General features: G+C 45.0%; 1 protein-coding gene across 8 annotated transcripts in view; it reads right to left on the bottom strand.

Annotated features, from left to right (window-relative positions):
* Positions 1 to 9,011: 9,011 nt before the first annotated feature.
* Positions 9,012 to 25,780, bottom strand: part of LOC126063056 (galectin-9B-like) — a 28,749-nt gene continuing 11,980 nt past the window's right edge. For all 8 annotated transcript variants that reach the window (XM_049861182.1, XM_049861177.1, XM_049861181.1 and 5 more), the window contains 7 exons: positions 17,936 to 18,027; positions 15,452 to 15,653; positions 14,262 to 14,372; positions 12,884 to 12,925; positions 11,882 to 12,093; positions 11,580 to 11,730; positions 9,012 to 9,833 (listed from right to left, as the gene is read on the bottom strand). In XM_049861182.1, coding sequence (XP_049717139.1) covers positions 9,687 to 9,833; positions 11,580 to 11,730; positions 11,882 to 12,093; positions 12,884 to 12,925; positions 14,262 to 14,372; positions 15,452 to 15,653; positions 17,936 to 18,027 — 957 coding nt within the window. In that variant the 3' untranslated portion in view covers positions 9,012 to 9,686. The remainder of the gene's footprint in view (positions 9,834 to 11,579; positions 11,731 to 11,881; positions 12,094 to 12,883; positions 12,926 to 14,261; positions 14,373 to 15,451; positions 15,654 to 17,935; positions 18,028 to 25,780) is intronic.

A 25,780-nucleotide genomic window follows, 5' to 3' on the forward strand; every position in this document is an offset into this window, starting at 1 on the left:
TGAGAGTGTGTTGGCAGCTCTTGTCTGGAGGGGGGATGGGAGGATAGAGAGAGAGGGAAGCTGGCAAAATTGTCACGAAATGAGAGACTGAAAGGGCTGACTCAATAGGGGGAGAGCAAGTGGGAGAAGGGAGTAAGATGTATGTACACTTACATGTGACAGACTGATTGGATTTGTAAATGTTCACTTGAAGCTTAATAAAAGTTAATTACAAAAAAAAAGAGACAAAGATTGGAGAGAGAGAGAAAGTGAGACTGGGGAGAGTTCTAGAAAGTGAGTGCGTGAGAAGGAGAGAGCCCATAAAAAAAGAGAGAGAGAGACACGGAGAATATAAAGAACAGTGTGAGACTGAGAAACAAAAGAGGGGAGGCCAAGATAGTTGGTAGAAAGTGCTGGAGGCACTCCCATCTATTTCTTGGTTTCTACCCTTTTTGGGCACCCTAGTTGGTATACTTCTACTTCTGATCTTTGGGCCTTGCCTCCTCAACCTTCTCATAAAGTTTGTGTCCTCTAGGTTACGACGATTCCAAGATGATGCAGTGTTTCCAGTTTTTCCAGCCCATTCCTGAAAGTAATACCCCAGTGCTTACAAAACTTTAGACCACATAGGGAGAGATTTCTACTCTGCTAGGCAGGCCAATGACCCAGTGTCAGCTAGAAGAAGTTACAGAAGAAGAGACCTCCACCCCTACACCCTCATAAAAAGTGAGTATGAAATCTCTCATGTGGGATTGAGACAGATAGGATTAACTGTGCTGGTGGAACAAAAGAGCTGTTAAACTATTACCACCTAGAAGTTGGGTAAACAAGAACCACACCCTGTCAACATGAGATAAGGCTGAAATAACCAGTGAATTACTACCTCCTTCTTAGTGTTTTTTCTAGCCATTTCCCCTTTACAGGCTCCTGCATGCGCAGAAGAACAAAGTGTGACCACTGTTTAACCTTCCTTAGCCCTCTGAAGATGGTGATGTAGTGCCAAAGATCAGTGCACTTGTGCTTTAGCTATATCCCATAATAAGTGTTGCCAAGGGCTGCCGAGAGGACTCCATCTTGAATATCAGCAGGTTCCATCTTGGATTCCAGATGCGCACAACCTAATTAACACGCACTGCAACCTAATTAACATGCACCTCCATTCTGAGAAGTACCCACCCCATGAAAGAAGCCCACTAAATATTCATTACTCTATTGTCTCCACCAAACCCATATAAGCCCTAGCCTTGCTGAAAATAAAGTTTGTCTTTCACGTGTATTCTTACTCGGGAATAGACAAGGACCTTTTGTGTTAGACTGGCAGTTGGTAACACCCTGACAAGGCAAGAATCACATCTCCTTTATCTCCCCAGCTCCCTCCTCCCTTCAATGCCTAGTACAGGCCCTGACCTTAGTGATAAGGAATATCATTGAGTAAATTTTAGGTCATTCCTTCATTTTCCTCATGTGATTCATTACGAAATACAGCCTGACCTCTTAAAGGTCAGTACATACTATGTATTTGCCCCATAAACTACAAAGGGATTGTGCCATTTGGGGCTGGAATCTGTACTCAGATCTGTCTGACACTAAATCCTGTGCCTACTGCTTCCCACAGGAAACACCAGAGGAAAAGGTGTATACAGGGTTAAACATCAAAGCAGGTAATATGGATTGAATTATGTACCCCCCCCAAAATGTGTTATATATCCTAACCTCTGTGCTTGTGGTTATGATCCCTTTTGCTTGTCTTTGTTATATTAAGGCAGGATTAGTGTAGGGTGTATCTTCAGCCAGTGTCTTTTGAGATATAAAAAGAGATTAAACAAACAAGCAGAGACACAGAGAGAGAGATGGGGTAAGGCAGATGCTAAGACACGTGGAGATCTCCAAGGAACCAGGAAGCAGAAGCTGAAGTGACCAGGACCTTCTTCCAGAGCTGACACACAGAGAAAGCCTTCCCCTCAAGCCAGCACTCTGAATTCAGACCTCTAGCCTCCTTAATTGTGAGAAAGTAAATTTCTGTGTCAGCCATCCACTTGTGGTATTTGTTACAGCAGCACTAGATAACTAAGACATCAGGTTAGTGAAGTTTCTTTCTCTAGAAACCATTTAAAACTAGAAATATTTTTATAACCTAAAATACCCTAAGGGAAGGCTGTCTAAAGGCAAAAACTAACCAGCGATCTACATCGACTTAAGGACAATTTAAGAACAGTGAGATCCACCATCAGAGCCTCCACTGTTCCATGAAGTCTGTTGGCCCCTCTCATAAGGACAAAAGCCAAATCGGCTCCAGATGCTTGACCTTAATTGCTGCCTTTCTCAGGAGACTTTTCACTTTAATGGAGAGCTGAGAGAGCCATGATTAACCCTAAAAAATGGCATAGTCACCACTGAATGTCAGGCACAGGGGGCATGTGGGTGGAAAGTGTATTTTAGGGCGGTAATTCATGGGAAATCTTTTCCCGTATCTCGAGAGGGACTGTTCAATTTCAAGCAGTCTCAGGCTTAGGCTGATCAAAGTGGAGGTGTGGGGAAACTAGAGTTGGTCCAAGGTCTCTTGGTTTTGCTATCTGTGGAAGATTTTAGAGCTTGTTATGAAATGTGATGGCCCAGGATTCTCCAGGAGGTTAATAAAGGGTTGCCTTAGTAGATTGCAAGAGAAGGATGTTATGCAGCAGTTTGTTCTAATGAGGCAGACTGGAACAATCTCTCCCCAAGATACATAGGGGTTACTAGGTGAAGAGAAAAGAGCCCTGGTACCTAATAGTTAAGCACTTGGCTGCTAACCAAAAGTTGGTAGCTCAAACCCACCAGTGGCTGCACAGGAGAAAGATGTGGCAGTCTGTTTCCATAAAGATCACAGCCTTGGAAACCCTATGGGGTAGCTCTACCCTGTCCTACAGGGCTGCTATGAAACGGAGTCAACTCAATGGCACAGAACAAGTGAACAAAGCAAGATGTAGTGTGGTGTACATACTATGTGCAGTGCCGTGAAATAATACGATCCTTCTAGCCATCCATAGTCTTGTGACTCCCACAAAATAGTTGGGTGGTACTATGCAAATAAGATGCTTGTGGCCCATCAAGGAGATTAGACAGCCTGCTAATAATGCAAACATGGTACATAGAAACCTCGGAGAGGGACTATGCAAATGAGGTATATGGAACTCTTGCAGGCAATCGGTCAGTTTTGCCATCCCACTAGGCTTAAAATGAGCCAATCCCAGGAGTGGGGGGGTGGGGGGAAACCTTACTATCACCAAGAAGAAGAGCCAAGAGTAGAGCACGTCCTTTAGGTCCAGGTTACCTGCACTGAGAGCCTCCTAGACTCAGGAGACAGACAGAGCTGTAACATCAGAGAAGGTGTGAGATGGTGAGAAGTGGCAGTAGCAAGCGAAGCAGAGAAACGCCAGCAGCAGAACCAGGAGGCTGGCACTGGATAGTCCCCGTCGGCCTCCCAGCCCATGGATCAAGGAGGCTACAGTCGGCATGCTGACCCACAGAGCTAGACAGCACAGCGCCTTTGGCAGGAGGCTTCCTGGCCGAGTGGGGTGCCTCTGGGTGCTTATTGGCAGAGCTAAAGGAGCTTGCCCAAGCGGGGCAGAGGGCCGACTGAGGGGCCAAGGAGCTGAGAGAGGAGAGAGAAGCCCGCCTGCAGGCACAGCTGAGAAGCTGTCCTGACCAAAGAACTGTATCTTGAGTTGTTCCTGATCCTGAATTGTAACCTGGTACTTCCCTAATAAATCCCCAAACTATAAGCATGGTCTGTGAGTTCCGTGTGGCCATTGCAATGAATTATTGAACCCAGTAGAGCAGAGAATGCTGTGGGAGGGACGGCTGGTGTCAGAATTGGTAAAAAGTTTGAAGGATGGAGGTATGTTTGACCTCTGCCTCATAGGAATCAGCCTTGGGCTGATGCTGATGGTGATTCTCTTCCCCCACAAAGTTAGACTAGGTCTAATGCCACCACGCCATTTTGACAGTATGCTACTATGTGTTGCGTGGTATATGGATAAAACTTTGGCTATTTAAATTTAAATTAATACAAATAAAATTAAACAGCGGCTCCTAAGTCACACTAGTCACATTTCAAGTGCTCACTAGCTATTTCTACTAACGGCTACCAAATGGGACAATGCACATATAAACTCTTTCCATCTTTACAGAAAGTCCTGTCGGAAAACACTGGTGTAGAATAACTCTGGAAGGACACACAAGGAACTGGTAATAGTGGTTGCCTTCAGGGAGGGAAACTGGGAGACTGCAGCACCACGTACCCTTTGGTACCTTTGGAATTTGATACCATGTGTTCATACTATGCATTTAAAATACGTTTCAATAAACAAACGGAGTTAGGAGTCACCATGTAGCATTACTGCATTCGTGCAGTCGTAACCAGATTACTCTGCAATTTGCCTAAAACAAAATAAATTAGTAGATATTATGGCTTCACATTATCATATCCTCAGTTCCCCGGGGAATGCTCTGCCATAGCAGTTAGTCTACATTTTCCCCAGGGCTCTCTCTCCTGGAGATTTACCCTCTGGTGTGCTCTGGTTCCTGCCTAGACCTGTCACACAGCTGTCACCCCCAACTTCCTCTCACTGTTTCCTAGGTTGGGACCTTCATTTCCTGCCTGCCTTTTCTTCTTTCTTGATTTACTCTTCTTCTGGAGCACAAACTCAGCTAAGAATCCCTTTCTAATGTTAAAAAAAACACAAAACAAAACTGTGGGCCTCCTCATGATAGTAATTATACCATCCATTAAATGAAATAATATGTATACATAAGACTTACACTACTGAAATTTTCATTGTCTCTTTCCACAGATGTAGTCAATTCCTGAGTTTTCTATCCGGTGAGGTCCACGTGTATTAAAAAAAAAAAAAAAAATGTTATACACGTGGACCTCACCGGATAGAAAACTCAGGAATTGACTACATCTGTGGAAAGAGACAATGATGTGTATAGGCACCATTTATATTGTTGAAAAGGTATTTTGCAATGCAGAAGTCGTTGGCCTTGCAAAATTCTATTATGTGATCTCCGGTGTCGTTTCTATCACCAAGGCCATATTTTCTAACAACCAATCCTTCTTTGTTTCCAACTTGCGCATTCCAATCACTAGCAGTTATCAATGCATCTTGATTGCATGTTTGATCAATTTCAGACTGCAGAAGCTGCTAAAAGCCATCAATTTCCTCATCTTTGGCCGTAGTGGTTGGTGCATAAATTTAAATAGTAGTTGCATTAACTGGTCTTCCTTGTAGGTGTATGGATATTATCCTATCACTGACAGCGTTGTACTTCAGGACAGATCTTGAAATGTTCTTTTTGACAATGAATGCCATCTTATTCCTCTTCAATTTGTCCTTCCTAGCATAATAGACCACATGATTGTCTGATTCAAAATGTCCAGTACCAGTCCATTTCAGCTCACTAATGCCTAGGACTTTATGCATTCCATTTAATTTTTGACAACCTCCAATTTTCCTAGATTCATACTTCATACATTCCATGTTCTGATTATTAATGGATGTTTGCAGCTGTTTCTTCTCATTTTGAATCATGCCACATCAGCAAATGAAGGCCCTGAAAGCTTTCTCCATCCTCATCGTTAAGGTGGACTCTACTTTGAAGAGGCAGCTCTTCCCCTGTCACATTTTGAGTGCCTTGCAACCTGAGGGGCTCATCTTCCAGTGCTATATCAGACAATGTTCCTATGCTATTCATAAGGTTTTCACTGGTCAAGTTTTTCAGAAATAGACCACCTGATCCTTCTTCCTAGGCTGTCTCAGTCTGGAAGCTCCACTGAAACTTGTCTACCATGGACAACCCTGCTGGTATTTGAAATACTGGTGGCATAGCTCCCAGCATCACAGCAACACGCAAGCCACCACACTATGACAAACTGACAGGTGCATTGGAAAGAGACGATGGAAAAGCTCAATATCATCAGTCAGAACAAAACCAGGAGCCAACTGTGGAACAGACCATCAATTGCTCATATGGAAGTCCAAGATGAAGCTGAAGAAAATTGGAGCTAGTCCAAGAGAACCAAAATATGATCTTGAGTATATCCTACCTGAATTTGGAGACCATCTCAAGGATAGATTTGACGAACACTAATAACCGAAGATCAGACGAGTTGTGGAATGACATCAAAAACATCATGCATAAATAAAGCAAAAGGTCATTAAGAAGACAACAAAGATAGAAAAGACCAAAACGGATGTCAGAAGAGATTCTGAAGCTTGCTCTTGAACACAGAGTAGATAAAGTGAATGGAAGAAATGACGATGGAAAAGCTGAAGAGAAGATTTCGAAGGTCACTCAAGAAGAAAGTGTTATGACATGTGCAAAGACCTGGAGTTAGAAAAACAAAAGGGAAGACACTCTGGGCGTTTCTCAAGCTGAAAGAACCGAAGTAAAAATTCAATCCTCGAGTTGCAATTTTGAAGGATTCTGTGGGCAAAATATTGAACGATGCATCAAAAGAAGATGGACGTAATATAAAGAGTCGCTGTACCAAAAATAATTGGTTGACATTCAACCATTTCAGGAGGAAGCACATGATCAAGAACCAGTGGTACTGAAGGAAGAAGTCCAACCTGCCCTGAAGGCATGGGCAAAAAACAGGAAGTCTCCAGGAATTGACAGAATATCAATTGAAATATTTCAGTACAGCACTGGGGGTGCTCACTATGCCAAGAAATTTGGAAGACAGTTACCTGGCCAATATTTGTGCCCATTCCAAAGAAAGATGATCCAACAGAATCCAGAAATTATCAAACAATATCATTAATATCACATGCAAGTAAAATTTTTGCTGAAGATAATCTAAAAAAATGATTGCAGCAGTCCAGTGACCAGAAATTCAAGCTGGATTCAGAAGAGGACATGAAACAAGGGCTATCATTGCTGATGTCAGATGTATCTTGGCTGAAAGCAGAGAATACCAGAAAGATGTTTATTTGTGTTTTATTGACTATGCAAAGCATCTGACTGTGTGGATCTTAACAAATTTTGGATAACATTGGGAAGAAAGGGAGATCCAAAACACTTCATTGTGCTCGTGTGAAACCTGTACATAGACCAAGAGGCAACTGTTTGAACAGAACAAAGGATACTGCATGGTTTAAAATCAGAAAAAGTGTGTGTCAAGGTTGTATCCTTTCACCATACTTATTCAATCTGTATGCTGAGCAAATAATCTGAGAAACTGGACTGTATGAAGAAGAACAGGGCATCAGGATTGCAGGAAGATGCATTAACAGTCTGTGATACGCGGATGACACAACCTTGCTTGCTGAAAGTGAAAAGAACTTGAAGCATTTTCTGATGGAGATCAAAGACTACAGCCTTCAGTATGGATTACAACTCAACATAAAGAAAACAAAAATTCTCACAACTGGACCGATGAGCAACATCATGGTAAACAGAGAAAGGATTGAAATTGTCAGGGATTTCATTTTGCTTGGATCCACCATCAACGCTCATGGAAACAGCAATCAGGAAATCAAACGATGCATTGTATTGGGCAAATCTCTGCAAAAGACCTCTTTAAAGTGTTAAAAAGCAAAGATGTCACTTTGAGTACTAAGGTGCACCTGACCCAAGCCATGATATTATCAATCACCTCATATGCATTCGAAGCTGGACAATAAATAAGGAAGACTGAAGAATTGATACCTTTGAATTATTGTGTTGGTGAAGAATACCGAATATACCATGAACTGCCAAAAAAGAAACAAGCCTGTCTTGGAAGAAGTACAGCCAGAGTGCTCCTGGGAAACAAGGTCAGCGAGACTATGTCTCACATACTTTGGACATGTTATCAGGAGCTTTCAGTCCCTGGAGAAAGACATCATGCTTGATAAAGTAGAGAGTCATCTAAAAAGAGGAAGACCCTCAAAGAGATGGATTGACACACTGGCTGCAACAATGGACTCAAATATAGCAAGGATTGTGAGGGTGGCACAGGACTGGGCAGTGTTTCATTCTGTCCTACATACGGTCAGAACTGATTCAACAACACCTAACAACAATGCTGCTGAGTAACTGAAGTTCAGAGAGTTTTTGGAACTTGCCTGAGGTCACACCTCCTGAGCCCTATGGCTGCGGCCAGGGGACCAGGGAGGGCTGTAACTTACTTCTCTTTTCTGAGCATCAATAAATTTCAGTTTAGAAATTTATCTTCAGTGCTCTCTCATGGGGCCCATGAAAAATGCTGACACTGTGGCAGTTGTCTTAGATGGCCCCATAGTCTTTGGGTGGCCCTGAGCCCTGCACTGTTTTAAAGAAGGCCCAGCACACAGTATGGAATCGAGCTGAGATTCAAACCCATGTAGTGCAGGGCCTGAAGCCCCTTGCTCAGCTATTGAACTATGCTGCTCGTTCAACTCAAAAGACCTGGGTGAGAATCCAGCATCTACCAAGTTACTTAACCTCTCTTAGCCTGTACAATGGGGATAATAACGGGTGTTTGAAAAGGAATATAAGCCTCAATCACAGTGCCAACCTGGTAAATAGTAGGAGTTTCCCTCTTCCATAAGTGTTTATTCCCTTCCCACCTCATCTCCTAGGTTAGGCCTGGAGGACTGATTTGAAGATTGAAAATAGAGGAACTGCCAGAAGTGTTATTTAGGGCAAAGATTCTCACATGCTATTATGATTCAGAACTGTCAGTGGTGAGGGACGGTACTTCCTGAATCCCTCATCATCAATGAAGTAATGGCCTTTTGGGTTGGAATTCTCAGGGCTCAAGGCCAAAGCTGCCCCCCGCCTCAGGGATCCACTGGCAAGCTCTGTAAGTCGATTGCCTGAAAAGGGTATTATATGTCTCTCTCTTAGATTGGTTTCAGTGTGGCGATTACATGGGTATATGACAGGGAGGGGACGATGTGTAGGTGCATCATCATACTGGACATTTGTCTTAGAAACAGTACGGAAGATGGCTGCTGCCAGGGTGAAAACAGAACCAGCAAACAAGAAATCACACTCAGTCCTTAAAATGGCAATTTCAGATCTTATCAGGTGCCTCAACTTTTTTTTTTTTCTTCTTCTTTAATTCCCTTACAGAATTTCATGCCTTCTAGAATGCCTTTTTATTTATTTCAGTGACACTGGGAAAGGTCAGGTCAGTTGCGGGGAGGTTAGTGGGGTGTCACCAGGGTAGGTTTCCTGGAGGGGGTGTAGTATTGATGCAGGGTGAGGGTATAGGCGAAAGGTCAGAGAGAGGGAGGAGCTGAAATCACCTTCCACCTGGAGTGCACAGCTGATGGCTTGGGGGTTGGGAAGGAGTGGAATGGGGGGCTGGATGTGGTTGAGAGCAAGAGGAGGAGGCTCAGGCCTGTGTGGAGTGGGGAGCTTGGGAAGGCTCAGGACCCTCCCTCCCTGCTGACGGATAGACCACGGGGCCTCAGCTTGCACAGAGGGCCCCCAGCTGCGCCCCTCTCATTGGATGGTAGGATTTGGCAGCTGGAGCCACAGGCACTGCAGACTGAGGAAGCTGGGTTCCTCCTCCAGGCTGGCTGCTGCCTGAAGCAGGGCCAGACAAGGCATGGTCTCCCCGAAAAGGCCCCAGGTCATAGGCTGGATGGAAGGAGCTGACCTGGGGCTGGGGCTGGGGTGGTGGAGTTGAGCAACGAGGAAATCTACACAGGAATGCGCCCCAGCCCACTAGCCAAGGGCCCAGGGTCTTCCTATGCCTGCATGATGGTCAACTGGATGTCGCCTGCCACTTCCAGTTTGTTGATGGCTGACAGGTTTTTCAGGGAGTGGCCATATCTACCCACGCGCTGGCCATTCACTGCCATCTTGAAGCAGTCGCTTTCACACACTATCCGCACCTGGGCAGAGAGGCCACAGTATTTGCATTACACTTGGAAAGTCCTCCAGCAAAATGCAGGCTCCTGTCTCCCTTCCTGCCTGCCTCCTTCCTTTCCTCCCCACCTCCCTTAATCCCTTCTTCCTCAAACGTTGTTAACCCCACACCCAGCATTCTAGCCATATAGAATAATTCTCTTTTCTAATCATATCGTGTCATTTTTGTGCTCTCCTTCTTCCATTCTTTCCTATATGCTCTTCCTTCTGCTTAGAATGCCCTTACCACTCTGCTTCCCACCCCAGCCACCTTCCCACATGAATAACTGCGAATCACCCTTCAGGAGTCAATCCCCATGGGCAACCCTTCCCCACCTTTCTCCACCTCCTGACCCCCTCCTCGTCTGAATCAGGGGCCTCCACAGACTTCCCCTATACCGTCACTCTGCGTCGTTCATGGTTGTTTTTCTCTCCCTAACCGGACCCTGAGCCACCAGAGACAGAAACTCTGACTCGTATCCCTAGTACCCAGCACATAGGAGTGCTCTGCGCTTGGACTCCTAACTTGTCTTTTCTACCCCAATACATTCTCCATGAGGCAGGCAGAGCGAGTCTGTTAAAACCTCATCATCCCCTCCACAATAGCTTATATCCCACACATTATGTGTCCTCAGGATGTTACAAATATTACTTAATTCTTACAAATCCGTGTGATCAATATTATTATTGGCCCTGTTTTGCAGATGAGGAAATTGAGGCACAGTAGAGTTAAGCCACTTGACCAAGGTCACACAACACACAGCTATGTATAAATCAGAATATATTGTCCCCCATCTGCAACCTCCCAATGGGAACTTCCTACCGTATTAAAATTCAAACTCTTTCCTATGCCCTCAAGGCCCTACAGCAGTCATTTCCAAATCTGGTGGCAGAGTACTGGGGCATATTTTACAAATACAAATGTCTAAGCTCACCCTGTCATGTTTTTTTAAAGCCCCGTTGGCGATCCAAATGTGTCCTCAGGGTTGGGAACTCCTACTCTTTGCAACCTGAGCCTTTAGCCTGCACACCTCATACCTCTCTGCCCTCACTCTAACATGAAGCCCTTGGACTTACTGTTTTTTAACAGGCCACACCCGTGGTTCCCAACATTTGCACTAGCTGTTCTCCAGGTCCACTGGAATGCTCCTTCACATTTCCTTGCTTGGCTGGCTTCTTCCCTCAGGCAGGGTGGCCCTGCCCTGGGGCTCACTGCATCCCATTGTCCTTTTGCTTTCTGCATAACACCTGTCTTATCTGCAGTTATCTCGTTCCTCCCCTACCAAGACTTTAGGAAGAGGACCTTGTCTGTCTTTTTGCTAGCTGTGTACTCAGCACCTAGAGTGCTTCCTACAAGGAGCAGCCCTCTATAAAATAGTCAATAAATGCATTTGTTGAATGAATAAATGAACAAGTGAGTGAATGAATGACACTTCATTTTCAGGTTCGATTTGACACTTATTGGTGTGTGACTTCAGGCAAGTAACCTCCACTTGTGAGTTTGTTTCTTCATCTGTAAAAATCAGACGGCAACACCTACCTCTTGTGGGACAGTAATAATAATATCAGTAACACTAGAACAATAATTTTTTGGATACTTTGCCTTCTTCCAGGCCCACCCTTACCTCAGAAGCTTCAGCCTTCACCCCATTCGAAGTGTCCCCAGGCCCCCTAACTCACTCCTCCCTTCACCCCCAACAAGAGCCTCTGAGCTCCAGGCTTTTGCCCCTTACCAAGAAGTTCTGGCCGCGTTCAAAGGGCAGCCTGTGCTTCTTAGACCTCCACGATTTGTTGATCTTGATTTTGGAGACCATGGCATTCTCATTGAAGCGGGGTTTCAGTTGGAAGGTGATGTCTCTCCCAGAGCTCAAGTTGATGTGAAAACTGTGGATGAATAGCTCACATTGAACACCTTCGCCTACTGAGCCCTGGGAACCAGTCCCTCACTTCCTCCTCATCCCACCCTGGGGCAAGAGTAGCCCAAATGGTCTTGGGGTTCTCTTTCATTCCCAAGATCTCTGGGGCCTCGGCTTACCTCTCCGCATAGGGCAGGACAGTGCCTGACACGATAACAGACTTGGATGGGCAAAGCCCCCCAGGGATGGCAGTACTAAAGTAAGACAGCGGTTGTGGGAGGAGGGGACAGGTCAGCCCGCAGCAGTCAGAGCCAACGTCGGGCACTGCAGGAGGGGAATTTTGTACAGATTTCCATGAAGCTGGGCTATCCACTGAGCTTGGCAGCAGTGCCTGTGAGCAATATAGTTGAGAGAAAGCACAACATGATATCATTATTTGGTCTAGCAAACATCAAAAGGAAACTTTCCACCATTCTTCAAATTAATACACTTAAGCCATCAGGAAAGGAACTTTGGTTGGACACAAAAAGACACTCGAGCTGTAAAGGGGAGGCCATATTTTTTTTTTTTTTCTGCTGACCACCTGGGTGTCTGGTTATATAATATATATACACATATATATATATATATAAGTATTTTAGATGAAGGTTTACAGGGCAAATTAGTTTCTCATTAACAATTAATACACATATTGTTTCTTGACATTGGTTGCTAACCCCCCAACATGTCAACACTCTCCCCTTCTTGACCTTGGGTTCCCGACACCAGCTTTTCTATCCCCTCCTGCCTTCTTGTCCGTCCTTGCCTCTGGGCTGAAGTGCCGTTTAGTCTCATTTTGTTTTATGGGCCTGTCCTATCTTTGGCTGAAGGGTGAATCTCAGGAGTCACTTCAGCTAAAAGGGAGCCCAAAGGGGCATACACTCAGGGTCTCTCCGGTCTGTTTCAGATAAGTCTGGTCTTTTTTTTTTTGGAGGCCATATGATTTTTTTTATGATTTGATCATGTTGAAGAGACCGCTTTAAAGTCGAAAGCTCCTCTCAGCGGTCGTCAAATGCACTTGGCTGTTTTTAGAACTTCAGCTTTGAATTTGGCGAGGCCTAGGTTTATCCTCGTCTTGCTCCTCATATCCCACTCTGCCCGACACAGGCAAAGCCTCCATCCCACCCCAAGAAACCACTTACATAGGTCAGGTTGGGATGCACCATAGGTGGCATCGTGGCATTCTGTTGAAAAGAGAAATTAAGGAAATTCAATGAGGTTTTGTGCACACACAGGTACCCACACACTCTAACGGGCACGCTCTGACGTGAGGCTGAGGTCAGGATGCTTCTACACCCTTGGGTTCTGCCATTACCTGCCTTCTCACATTGGCCTTCATGAAACTTCCAGTTATGTTCCTGGAACCCATCAAGGTCACCTGCCCCTCAACCCCTCCCAGGTAGCCCCACTATCTCCCCACGGATTTGCACAGACAAGAAGAAACTAAGAAGAGGTTAAACCTGTGATCACAGTGACATCACATGAAGAAGTTGGGCTGGACAGGGCCAGCACGGCTGTTCTACTAAAACAAAAAGCCCCACAGGGGAAGACAAGCATTTAATGGAGCCAAGACAGAGTAGAAAGGCAGGGACAGAGGCAAAAGGGAGCAAGGCAGGCAGGCAGGGGAATGAAGAAGCTGGTGGAGAGGGAGAGAGACAAAGGATTAGGCTCCAGTGAGTACGGAGGGGTATCAATCTCTCTCTCTCCCCCACTCCACAGGGGAGAGAGTGCGTAGAGAGGGAATAGGAGAAATGAAGACCAAAGGGAGGGGAACCCGCATGTGTTGCAGACCAACTGTGTGCATCACTCATCCCAGGCTAGCCCACCTGAATGCCAATAGTGACATCAGCAGTTCTAATCCAGCTGTGATAATGTGAGCCCCACATAACCCAACCTTCCCATTTTTCAGGAAAAGGCCAGAGATCCAGATTTTCCTGTGGTATCTCCCTGACCTTTTAGATGTGGGCAACACATTCAAAATGCTTGATACAAGAGAAAGTCGAATTGTCCATTGTGAGGCCTCTGGGGGCCTCTTGAGACCTCTGACATATATTGTCTCATTGAAGCCACACAAAACCCCATGGGATGGCAATGCTTATGCTCATTCTACAGATGAGGAAACTGAGGCTGGGAGAGGCTAAGTCCCTCATCTAAGCTCCCACAGACAATGAGAATGACCGAGCTGGGAATTTGACCTGGATTCCATCTGATTCCCCAGCCTAGGCTCTTCTGGACTCACACTGCCTCCTAACCAGGGTGGAAATGGAGACAAACAGAGATCCAAGCAGCTGAGGAGTCTGTGAGACTAAGGCAGGTGCTCCAGACAGAGATGGTGGCACAGGAAGGTCATGATGACTGAGGGGAAGGAGGAGGTCAGAGGCCAGGATGGGGAGCCAGAGGTGTGTCCCCAAAGTCACCTGGCTGCTACCTTTAGGCCCACCCAACAGGGCCTAGCTAGGCACAGATAGTCTGGGCGCTGCATCCCAGCCCTTGAGACACGTACTGGGGGGATAGTCTGACCTGGAACTCGATGGAGTCTAGCTGCAGAGGACCTTCGATGGAAATGGTGTCCACGCAGTGGAAGGGCACGCGGTGTGAGTACTGCAAAAAATGGCTCCTGTTCACCATCACCTGCCAAGGGAGTACATATTCCTGGAGAAGAATCCCAGGCCAGGTGGAAGAGCACACCTGAGCCTCTTGGCCCCTGTTTCTTGAAATTAAGCCCCAGATATGCTTTTCACATCCATTCTGTGCCAGTTACAGGAGTGTGCATGGGATCCAAAGTGCATCCAAACCCAGTCTCTACTTGGCTTTAACTTAGTTCTTACGGTGTGTTTGTTGACTTATTGCAGTAGGTTTGTCTTCTGAATCAGAGCTCACCTGGGGGTGTTATTTACCTGTGCACCACCAGCAGGAATGTTCACTGGGGAGCAGGGGAGAGGCAACCGAAGGTTTTACATTGAGTGAGTGGGCGTGTCCATGTTCACACAGATAAGCATAGACATAGACGTATTCTCTCCCAACTACGGCTCCAAGTTGAGAGACACTGCTAGCAAAAGTAATTGGCAATAGCTTATGAAACTAAGCAATTAATAGAACCTAGCTAAAGACTGGTACGATAGGACAGAAAACTGGGTGTTATCACGGACCTGATTGGAGGAAGGGCTACAGCAGAGGACTGGAATTAACTGGGACTTTCACGACACTTGCCTGGGTGGTATGAACAGTTAATAAATGCACTCGGCTGCTACCTAAAATGTTGGGGCTTCGAATCCACCCACAGGTGCCTCAGAAGAAAGGCCGGGTGATCTCCTGAAAAATCAGCCAACTGTGCTATGGAACATAGGTCTACTCTGACACGTGTGAGGTTTTCGTGAATCAGAATCCACACAACGGCAACTGGTTTTTTGTTTTTTTTTTCTTTAAAAGACACACAAGGTCAAAAAGCAGCATATGACGTATCTAGTTCTGATTTTCTGAATAAAACAAGCAACAAGTGCACTTGTTGATGCAGGTGAAGGTGTGTGAGGAGACTGCAGCCATTGGTAAAGACTGTACAAGACAATGGTCCTGTTTTTAGAGAAGGGTTTTGCTACCACCTGATCTCAATGGATGTGATTAGTTAAAGGCCACGCCCTCAGTGTGATGGGGCTGGAGGGGCTGGGAGCCTGGGGATGGGGCCCAGGAGAAATAGGAGGGTTCCTGCTCACCTTGAAATGCAGGATCTGCACCAGGACACAGATCTCAAAGGGCTTCCCCTTCCGGAAAGGCATTTTTATCCTCTTCAACTCAGACCCCCAGGATCCATTCTGTTTTGTATTGCAGACCACATACCCGCCCTTTTCAAACCGAGGGTTGAACTGGAAGGCAATGTCATTTTCACTGTCACGGGTCTGAAAGTTCACAGCAAACCTGGGCCAAAGGAAATCAAATAGTCTCCTGTAGCACCATTTATTGCCAGTGGTGGGAAGAGGAGATCCTCACTGCCTTAGAGCTACGTTTGTCTGGGAACTAGCATACAAACTGTGTGGCAGAGACTCATTTGTTGGCATTCTTTCTGTTCACCAAATTTGGACTTGGTGTGTCTTTGTGCAATTATTGCATTTCACCTCACAGCATTGTCTTCTAGAAATAAATAGAAAATGGGTAAAGTGTAGACACTAGAAACCAGAAACATAGGCCTTAGAAACTAAGTACAAATTTGTGTGAATGATGGAATTTGTTAAACATGTTCAATTAGGAAAGAAAAGAATAAAATTAAAGAACATGTAAAATAGACGGGGATATACCTACAAAGATCATGTCTAAAAGGGGAGGCATAGAATAAATATTAGCCCTCTGGGCATGACAACTTATAAAATGAGCACCTGTACCATACTGTATGTTGGGGTTTCTGTCAGGAACATGTGAGGTGTGGAAATAGAACTCCTAAAGCCAGCTAGGCCTAGGCTCAGGACCCAGTTCTGCACTCTTGGTCATTTGGGATGATCACCGAACCACACTGCCCCCAAGTTACTGCATGCAGGAGAGGGAGTGACTGTCTTCCTACAGTCCCATGGTAGAGCAAACAGTTAACACACTAGGCTACTACTGAACAATGGGAGGTTCAAGTCCACCCAGAGGGACCTTGGAAGAAAGGCCTGGCCATCTACTTCCAAAAGATCAGCCATTGAGAACCCTGTGGAGCACAGTTCTACTCTGACACACATGGGGTCAACATGAGTAGGGGCTGACTTGACAACAACTGGTATCTCTCTTCCTGCAGAGTGATTAAAGACACACAAGGTGTGTGAGGAGTGTTCAGGAAGCCTCCAACACAACTACAGGTTGAATTGTGTCCCCCTAACACTTGTACCTGTGAATGTGACCTTCTTCGGAAATAGGGTCTTTGAAAATGTTATCAGTAAACATGAGGTCCTCCTGAAGTAAGGGTGGGTCCTCATTCAACCTGAGTGGTGTCCTTGTGTAAGAGAAGAGAGACACAGAGAGACAGGCAGGGCAAAGACAGCCCTGTGAAGATGCACGTGCAAGTCAAGGAACACCTGGGGCCCCCAGAAGCCAGGACAGACAAGGAAGGTCTTCCCCTAGAGCCTTCGGAGAGAGCATGGCCCTGTCGGAACCCTGGATCCCAACTTCCGGCCTCCAGAAGTGTAAGGCAATAAATTTCTGCTCTCACAAGCCACCCAGTTTGCGGTATTTTTTTATGGCAGCTGTGAGAAACTAATCAGAGTGGTGTGAAGGGGATCCAGAATGTGCCATGGACAAGAGAGCCACTGGGGCAGAAGATGTGTGGGGTTGAGACAGAGGAGCTTCTGAAAGGGAGCCGGGAGCCATGTGTCCAGAGAGGCTTTTGTGGGCAGCCACCAGCCTATCATTCAGATGGGGAACCTCAGCTTCAGTTAGCCTGGACGCCACAAAGGCCTGGTGAGATGTCTGTATTTTGAATTGGGAGGCCCATTCTACTCTGTCCTATAGGGTCGCTAGGAGTCAGAATCGACTCGACGGCAGTGGTTTAGTGGTTTTTTGGGCTAATGTGGTCTCTGCTACTCAAAAGGTTGAAGGTTCAAGTCCACCCAGACGCTCCTTGGAAGAAAGCCCTCATGATCTACTTCTGAAAAATCAGCTACTGAAAACTCTATGGGACACAGTTCTACTCTGACACAAACCGAGTTGCCATGAGTTGAAATCAACTCCACTGCGACACACACCTGTATTTTGTATTGGCTCAATTTTCTCCTAAAATGACTTTGAAACTAAAATAGACCAAACTACTTTTGGTAGAAACTTTAAATGTTTTCACATCAGCAGAATGAGGGCTCCAAAGTAGAGGAGAACAGTTATGGGCAACGAAGGAAGTTAAGTATTGGCAACTCTGGGTCACAGTGTGCAAATTTCAAACCTGTAACATAATTACCTGCTTCTGTAGGGGGCCTACTTCCTTCCTTAGATTTGGAGCTCCTTGTGAGCTGGGGGTCCCAGGGACCCATTAACCCTGGAGTCTATGGTAATAGTGCCCTCGGGTGGTAGGCACAGTGGAGCAGGTCACTAGGTGTTGGTAGAGCTCATCCTACACACCTGCATCCCAGGAGACAAGTGTGGGCTCAGCAGGGAGGTTGTTGGTTGAATGGATCAGAGCTGACAGGCTCTATGGTTTACTAAGGGACAGGCTGAAGAGAAACACCTGTACCAGATACCTGGATCCACCGGAGGAAAGAACGGTCCCCTTGATGATGATCTGAAGTCCATCCTGGAGGCCCCCTAGGATTGTCCCCTGGAAAGGGGTGCTCTGCAGGGAGGAAATGGTGGAGACCAGTCAGTCTGTCTGCTCCTCTATTGGCTCTCTGTCAGCACTTGCTAACGGCTGCCTGTGTGTGTTGGGCACCATGCTGGGGGCAGAGGGTGTGGCTGTGAACTAGACAGATCAGTCTTTCAGCCTCACAGATCTTCTGATTGTGTTAGGATGTGAACACCAGTCAAGCTAATAATGCAACATTCTGCGGTTGTGATAAGGAGGCTGTGTTCTCTGAAAAGAAGGAACGGGGTGACTTCTCTTGAAGGTCTGAGAGGAAGTTCCAGGAAGCTGAGCCCATGTAGAGCTCACCAGGAGGAGGGCCTTGAAGGCATGTATATGGGCCCTGACTGAGATGGGAAGGAGCTGGGGTAGTGATGGGGGCTGTAGCACCCCAGATCAAGCTCCCAGCAAAGGCCCCAGGGCCCTGCCCAGGAACTCAAGAGTCCAAAGATCAAAGGGACCCACCAAACTATTCTAGAGTTTAACCCTTCTGCTCACCTGAGAATTCCAGGAAGACACTCCCATTGCCCCCAAAGGACAATGATGACCATGACCTTTGCCCTCCCAGCCATCTCTGGCAGTGCCACTTCCCAAGCCCTCTGTGCCATGGGACCACCCCTCCTCTACTCGTGCTCCTGGGCTCCCCATCTGTGATGGTTAAGATTATATGTCATCTTGGCTACTCCATGATTCTCAGTGGTTTGGCAGGTATTATATAATCGCCCTCCATTTTGTGACCCGATGTGAGAAGCCAATCAGTTGAAAGTTTTCTTGGGGGAGTGGCCTGCATGGAACACATGTGGATGTTCTGGCAAAACCTGCCCTCTCTAATCCTGCATATGACTCATCATGCTCTGAACTCCGGTTCTTGGGACATGAGCCAGCAGCCTGCCACCTGACCTGCAGATTTTAGATTCCCCAGCTTCCGAAGCCCTGTAAGCCAGCAGCCTACCACCTGACCTGCCAGTTTTGGGTTCTTCAGCACCTGCAATCGGTGAGTTAGGAGAAGCCTTCAGGTTGGCCCCTGACCTACAGATTTGGGAATTACCAGCCTCTACAACCACTTGATATGTTTCCTTGAAATAAATCTCTATATATGTATTCTTCACTGGTTTTGCTCCTCTAGGAAACCCAGCCTAAGACACCATCCCTTCCCCCAGGTCCTCAGTGGCCTCTGAAGCCCTGGTGTTGTATCTTTGCTCGTCCTAGGTTCCACTGGCAACCACTTTATCGAATTCTCTCCTGTGGGCCTCTCCGTGGGAGCAGCGGCTGTGGTGAGGTGTGCATCTGTTATAGAGTCAAACATACTCCAAGTCTGAATCCTAGCTCTGCTGTTCGTTATCTGAGCTGCCTTGGGCAGTCAATTTCACCTCTCTTTGCCTCAGTTTCCTCATCTGTGAAACAGGGACAAGCCCCGTCCTACTTCATAGGAGTCTTGTGATGATTCAGTGAGAAAAAGTCTGCAGAACAAACTGGCACATAGTAGGGACCTCTCCATCTCCAACCCCTTGGACTCTATGAGCAAAATTCCCAAACTGGCTATTCCCAACTTTCAAACCTTATCTCCGGGACATCTTTTATTCAATGTGGTTCTACAACCTGCATTAAAACACTCTTCTATTTCTTAAGAGATTTTTACATTGTTAATTTCTTCTCTAACACTTTCTGTGTAACAATTCCCTACAAAAACGAAATACCTCCAGGAGGCAGCAGGTAATGTAAATGAGTGAGATGGCCAGATAGGACACCATAGGGAGTGGTGTGGACTATGACAAACTATACATCACATTTCCCATCTAACAGGGCAGCGTCCTCTCAGCTTTAACCAGTTGTTGCCATCCAGGCCCAGTGTTGGTAGAGCTTCTAAATTTTTAAGAGAAGACAGAAATCAGAATTTTCTTTTCTGTAAAATTTTCTAGTTTCTATGAAAAATATTTTAATAGTGTAAGAATTCGTATATTAGATAGACATGTACTGAAATATTTTCAAAGGAAATGATATAATATCTGAATTTGCTTCAGAATAACCCAAGGGTGGAAAGGGAAGTAGGTGGGGGTAGAGGTGAAGTACTAGTGGCCATGAGCTGCTAATAGTCTCAGCTGGATGATAGGTACGTGTTGTTTATCGATACTATTCTTGTTATGTGTTTGAACTTCCTATAATAAGTTAAAATGAACACTGAGCAGGTCAAAAAACACCCCCCATGCAAATTCAGTCCATGTTCATCCCACTGGCCACTGCTTCCTGGCCTGTGTCTTGAGTTGTACCACCACACAGAAGCCTAGCTCAGTACACACAGCTGGCACTGGAAAACCCCAGTAACACCAGGATTTCTCCTGCTTCATTCAGGTAGCCTCTGACATCTACGGATATTTGGGAGAGGGTTTTATTTTATTTTATTTTTGGTTGTTGCACCTTGGGTTAAGTCTAAGCCAAAACCAAACCAAACCCATTGCCACTGAGTCAATTCGGACTCATAGCAACCCTATAGGACAGAGTAGAACTGCCCCACAGAGTTTCTAAGCAGTGCCTTGTAGGTTTAAACTGCCAACCTTTTGGTTAGCAGCCAAGCTCTTAACCACTAAGCCAACATGGCTCCTTAGAGGAAGTAGAGTCAACCTAATATAAACATGGACCAGCATTTCTTAGTATGATTTCAAGGGTATCTGGAAGCCTGTCTTCCCTGAAAAATACTCCCCTCATATGTTTGTTGCAAGCTGGAATTCTCTTAAGAGAGGACAAAGCCTTTCATGCTATCCTAAGAGATCATGCTTAAAATGCAAATATGGTGAAGCAAGAGACCTTCACTTAAGCCTATTCACACTGAGGTAAAAGAACTGACAGCAGAGGTTGATGGGGTGGGGAGGGGGTGGGGTGGGGATGGTAAGTGCGTAGAAGACATTAAGGAAGTTGGAGATGGAGGGGAAAGAACACAAATCCTGGGTGTGGGGTAGAACAGATTGGTCATTAAGGTAACAATTCCTCCCAAAAACATTTGAGACATTGCAGTATGTCTTAAATCAGTGTTTCCGGATTCTGAAAAACAACTTTTCTTTAAGTACGTATAATCATACACTAGGAGCCCTGGTGATGCTCTGGTTAAGCACTCGACTGCTAACCGAATGGTTGGGATTTAAACCCACCAGCTGCTTCTCGGGAAAAGGATGTGGCGGTCTGCTTCCATAAAGATCACAGCCTTGGAAACCCTATGGGGCCGTTCTACTCTGTCCTATAGGGACGCTGTAAGCATTAATCAACTGGAGGACAGCTTTTTTTTTTTTTTTTTAATATATAATCATACAAAAAAGATTTATGTGTTGCAACATTATAATAGCAAAGGATTGGAAACAGCCTAAAAGCCCACCGACAGGAAAATGGGGAAATAGATTATGGTATTGTCATACAATGGATTCTATGTAGCTTTAAAAAGAGGGAGAGGGAACCCTGAGCACTAAAGTTGACTGATGTCATTTGTATGAGAATTATGCACACATGTAGTCTCCCCACCCATTTTTTATGACATGCGAATGACATCAGCACTTACTGATGAAGATCAAAGACTACAGCCTTCAGTACGGATTGCACCTCAACGTGAAGAAAACAAAAATGGACCAAGTAGACCAAGAAGCAACATCATAATAAACAGAAAATTTTGAAGTCATCAAGGTTTTCAGTTTACTTGGATCCACAATCAGTGCCATAGAAGCAGCAGTTAAAAAATCAAACAACGTATTGTATTGGACAAATCTACTGCAAAGGACTTCTTTAAAAGTGTTAAAAAGCAAAGACGTCACTTTGAGGGCTAAAGTGCACCTGACCCAAGCCATGGTATTTTTAGTCCTTCTATGCATTGTGAAATGGGACCCTGAATAAGGAAAATCTAAGCAGAATTCAGGCCTTTGAATTACGGAGTTGTGGAAGAATACTGAATATACTATGGACTGCCAGAAGAAGGAACAAATCTGTCTTGGAAGAAGTACAGCCAGAATGACCCTTAGAAAGGAAGATGGAGAGACTTCATCTCACTTACTTTGGACATGTTATCAGGAGGAACCAGTCCGTGGAAAAGGACATCATGCTTGGTAAAGTTGAGGATCGGTGAAAGAGAAGAAGACCCTCAATGAGATGAATTGACACGGTGACTGCAACACGGGGCTCAAATGTAGCAATGACTGTGAGGATGGCACAGGCAGGCAGTGTTTTGTTTTGTTGTACGTGCGGTTGCTATGAGTCAAAACTGACTGAACAGCACCTAACAACAACAATACTATTTATGGATAAAATATCTCTAGGAGAATTCATAAGAATCTGATAACACTAGTTGACTGCGAGAAGGGTATGGTCACCTGAATAATGACTACCCCAAAGGCGTCTGCACCCTAATGCCCAGAATCTATGAATATGCTACTTTACGTGGTAAAAGGGACTTTGCAGAAGTGATTAAATTAAGGATTTTGAGATGGGAAGATTATCCTGGATTATCCAGGTGGGCCCAATGTGATCACAGGGTCCTTAAAGCAGGGAAGCTTGGGGGCTTGGTGTCAGTAGTAGAATGATGACAGAAGCAAGAGGCTGCTGCTGTTTTTGAAAATGGAGGAAGGAGACATAAGCCAAGGAATGCAGGCAGCCTCTAGAAATAGAAAAGACCAGGAAATAGATTTTCCCCTAGAGCCTCCAGAAGGAACACAGCCTGGTCAACACCTTTGTTTTAGGACTCTGACCTCCACAACTGTAAGAGAATAAATTTGTGTTGTTTAAAGCCACCAAATTTGTGATAATTTGTTACAACAGCAATGTTGTTGTCTACGTGCTGTCAAGTCACTTCCGACTTATAGCAACCCTATGCACAACAGAACACTGCCCGGTCCTGTGCCATCCTCACAATCATTGTCATGCTTGAGCCCATACTTGCAGCCAGCATGTCAATTCATCTCATTGAGGGTCTTTCTCTTTTTCGCTGACCCTCTACCAAGTGTGATGCCCCCTTTCAGGGGCTAGTCTCTCTTGATAACATGTCCAAAGTACACGAGATGAAGCCTTATCATCCTTGCTTCTAAGAAACGTTCTGGCTGTAGTTCTGTAAGACAGAATCCTTCATTCTCCTGGCAGCCCATAGCATATTTCAATGTTCTTTGCCAATACTTTAATTCAAAGACATCAATTCTTCTTCAATCTTCCTTATTTATTGTCCACCTTTCACATGTATATGAAGTGACTGAAAACACCAAGGTTTGAGTCAGGCACACCTTAGTCCTCAAAGTGACATCTTTGCTTTTGAATAATTTAAAAGAGATCTTTTGCAGCAGATTTGCCCAATGTAATGTGTCCTTTGATTTTTTGACTGCTGCTTCCATTTGGCTTCCATGGGTGTCCACTGTGGATTCAAGTAAAATGACAAACCTCAAAATTTTCTCTGCTTCTTGGTCCAGTTGTGAGAATTTTTGTTTTCTTTATGTTGAGGTGTAATCCATAATGAAGAGTGTAGTCCTTGATCTTCATCATTAAGTGCTTCAAGTCCTAGTCACTTTCAGCAAGGAAGGTTGTGTCATCTGCATGTCACAGGTTGCTAATGAGTTTTCCACCAATCCTGATGCCCCATTCTTCTTCATATAGCCCAGCTTCTGGGATTAATTGTTCAGCATACAGATTGAACGAATATGGTAAAAGGAGACAACCCTGGCGCACACCTCTCCTGACTAAACCACGTAGTGTCCCCTTGCCCTATTCTAACAACTAGCTCTTGGTCTAAGTACAGGTTACTCATAAGCACAATTAAGTGTTCTGGAATTCCCATTCTTCGCAGTGTTATCCATAATTTTTTATGATCCACACAGTCAAATGTCTTTCAAAGTCAATGAAACACAGGTAAACATCTTTCTGGTATTCTCTGTTTCAGCGATAATGTCCCTTGTTCCACGTGCTTTTATGAATTTGGCTCCAAGTTCTGGGGGTTCCCTGTTGATGTACCGTTGCAACTGTTTTTGAATGATCTTCAGCAAAATATTTTTGTGTGTGATATTAATGATATCATTCTATAATTTCTGTATTCTATTGAATCACCTTTCTCTGGAAGGGGCACAAATAAAGATCCTTTCCTGTCGGTTGGCCAGGAAGCTGTCTTCCAAATTTCTTGGCATAGAAGAGTGAGCACTTCCAGCGCTGCAGCAGTTTGTTGTACCATCTCAATTGGTCTTATGTCAATTCCTGGAGCCTTGTTTTTTTGCCAATGTCTTCAATGAGGCTTGAACTTCTTCCTTCAATACAATTGATTCTTGATTATATGCTACCTCCTAAAATCGTTGAACATACACCAATTCTTTTTGGTACAGTGACTCCGTGTATTCCTTCCTACATCTTTTGATACTTTCCATGTAGTTCAAAATGTCCCCTGTAGAATCCTTCGATGGTGCAACTTGAGGCTTGAATTTTTTCTTCAGCTCTTTAAGCTTGAGAAATGCTGGATTTGTTCTTTCCTTTTTGTTTTCTAACTCCAGATCTTCGCACATTTCATTATAATACTTTACTTTGTTTTCTCCAGCTGCCTTTTGAAATCTTCTGTTCAGCTCTTTTACTTCATCATTCCTTCCCTTCGTTTCAGCTACTCTATGTTCAAGGGCAAGTTACAGCGTCTCTTCCTACATCCATTTTGATCTTTTCTTTCTTTCCTGTCTTTTTAATGATTTTTTGCTTTCTTCAAGTATGATATCCTTGATGTCATTCCACAATTCATCTGGCCTTTGGATATTAGTGTTCATTGCATCAAATCTGTTCTTGAGATGCTCTCTAAATTCAGTGGGATATATTCAGTCATATTTTGGCTCTCAGAGACTTGCTCTAATTTTTTCACCTTCAATTTGAACTTGCATATGAGCAATTGATGGTCTGTTCCACGGTCAGCCCCTGGCCTTATTCTAACTGATGATATTGAGCTTCTCCGTTGTCTCTTTCCACAGATGTAGCCAATTTAATTCCTGTGTATACCATCTGGTGAGGTCCACATGTATAATTGCTGTTTATGTTATTGAAAAAAGCTATTTGCAAAGAAGTCGTTGGTCTTGCAAAATTCTATCATTTGATCTCCAGCGTCATTTCTATCACCTAGGCCATATTTTCCAACTACCGATCCTTCTTCTTTGTGTCCAACTTTTGCATTCCAACCACCAGTAATTATCACTGCATCTTGATTGCATGTTTGATCAATTTCAGACTGCAGAACTTGGTAAAATCTTCTATTTCCTCAGCTGCAATGGTACACTAATAAGAAGGGGTATTGAAGAACTGGCAGGAGGAAAAGCCAGGGAGAAGGACACTTCACAGGACATGTTTTTTTCCCTGTGGAACTTGGAACCATGTGTATCAGTGAGGGAGCCACAGGAACCATAGATCCGTGTGATACCAGAGGATGGATTTATGTACTGGATTTATGGACCCACATGCCTGGGCCCATCTCCCAGCTCCCTGGGTTAGTAACTCTGATGTTGGACAAGTCACTTAACCTCCCTGGGCCCAGTTCCCTCCACAGAACAGCAAGATAAAAATGGCCTGGCAGTGTTCTCAAGGTGATTAGACAAGATGCCATGTGGAAAGCTCCTGGCTCCAGCTGGCCTTGACAATAACAGCTGTGTGCATTAGGACCGACAATCTCTCTGCTGGGGCAGAACTTGCTCTCTGTTCCTGGCTGAGCCTGGAGGCTGGATTTTTTTTCTTCCCCTCAATAAGTCCATATAGCAGAGGCAAGTCCTACAGG

The sequence above is a fragment of the Elephas maximus genome, chromosome 19, assembly GCF_024166365.1.
Source record: "Elephas maximus indicus isolate mEleMax1 chromosome 19, mEleMax1 primary haplotype, whole genome shotgun sequence".
NCBI classification, from domain to species: Eukaryota; Metazoa; Chordata; class Mammalia; order Proboscidea; family Elephantidae; genus Elephas; species Elephas maximus.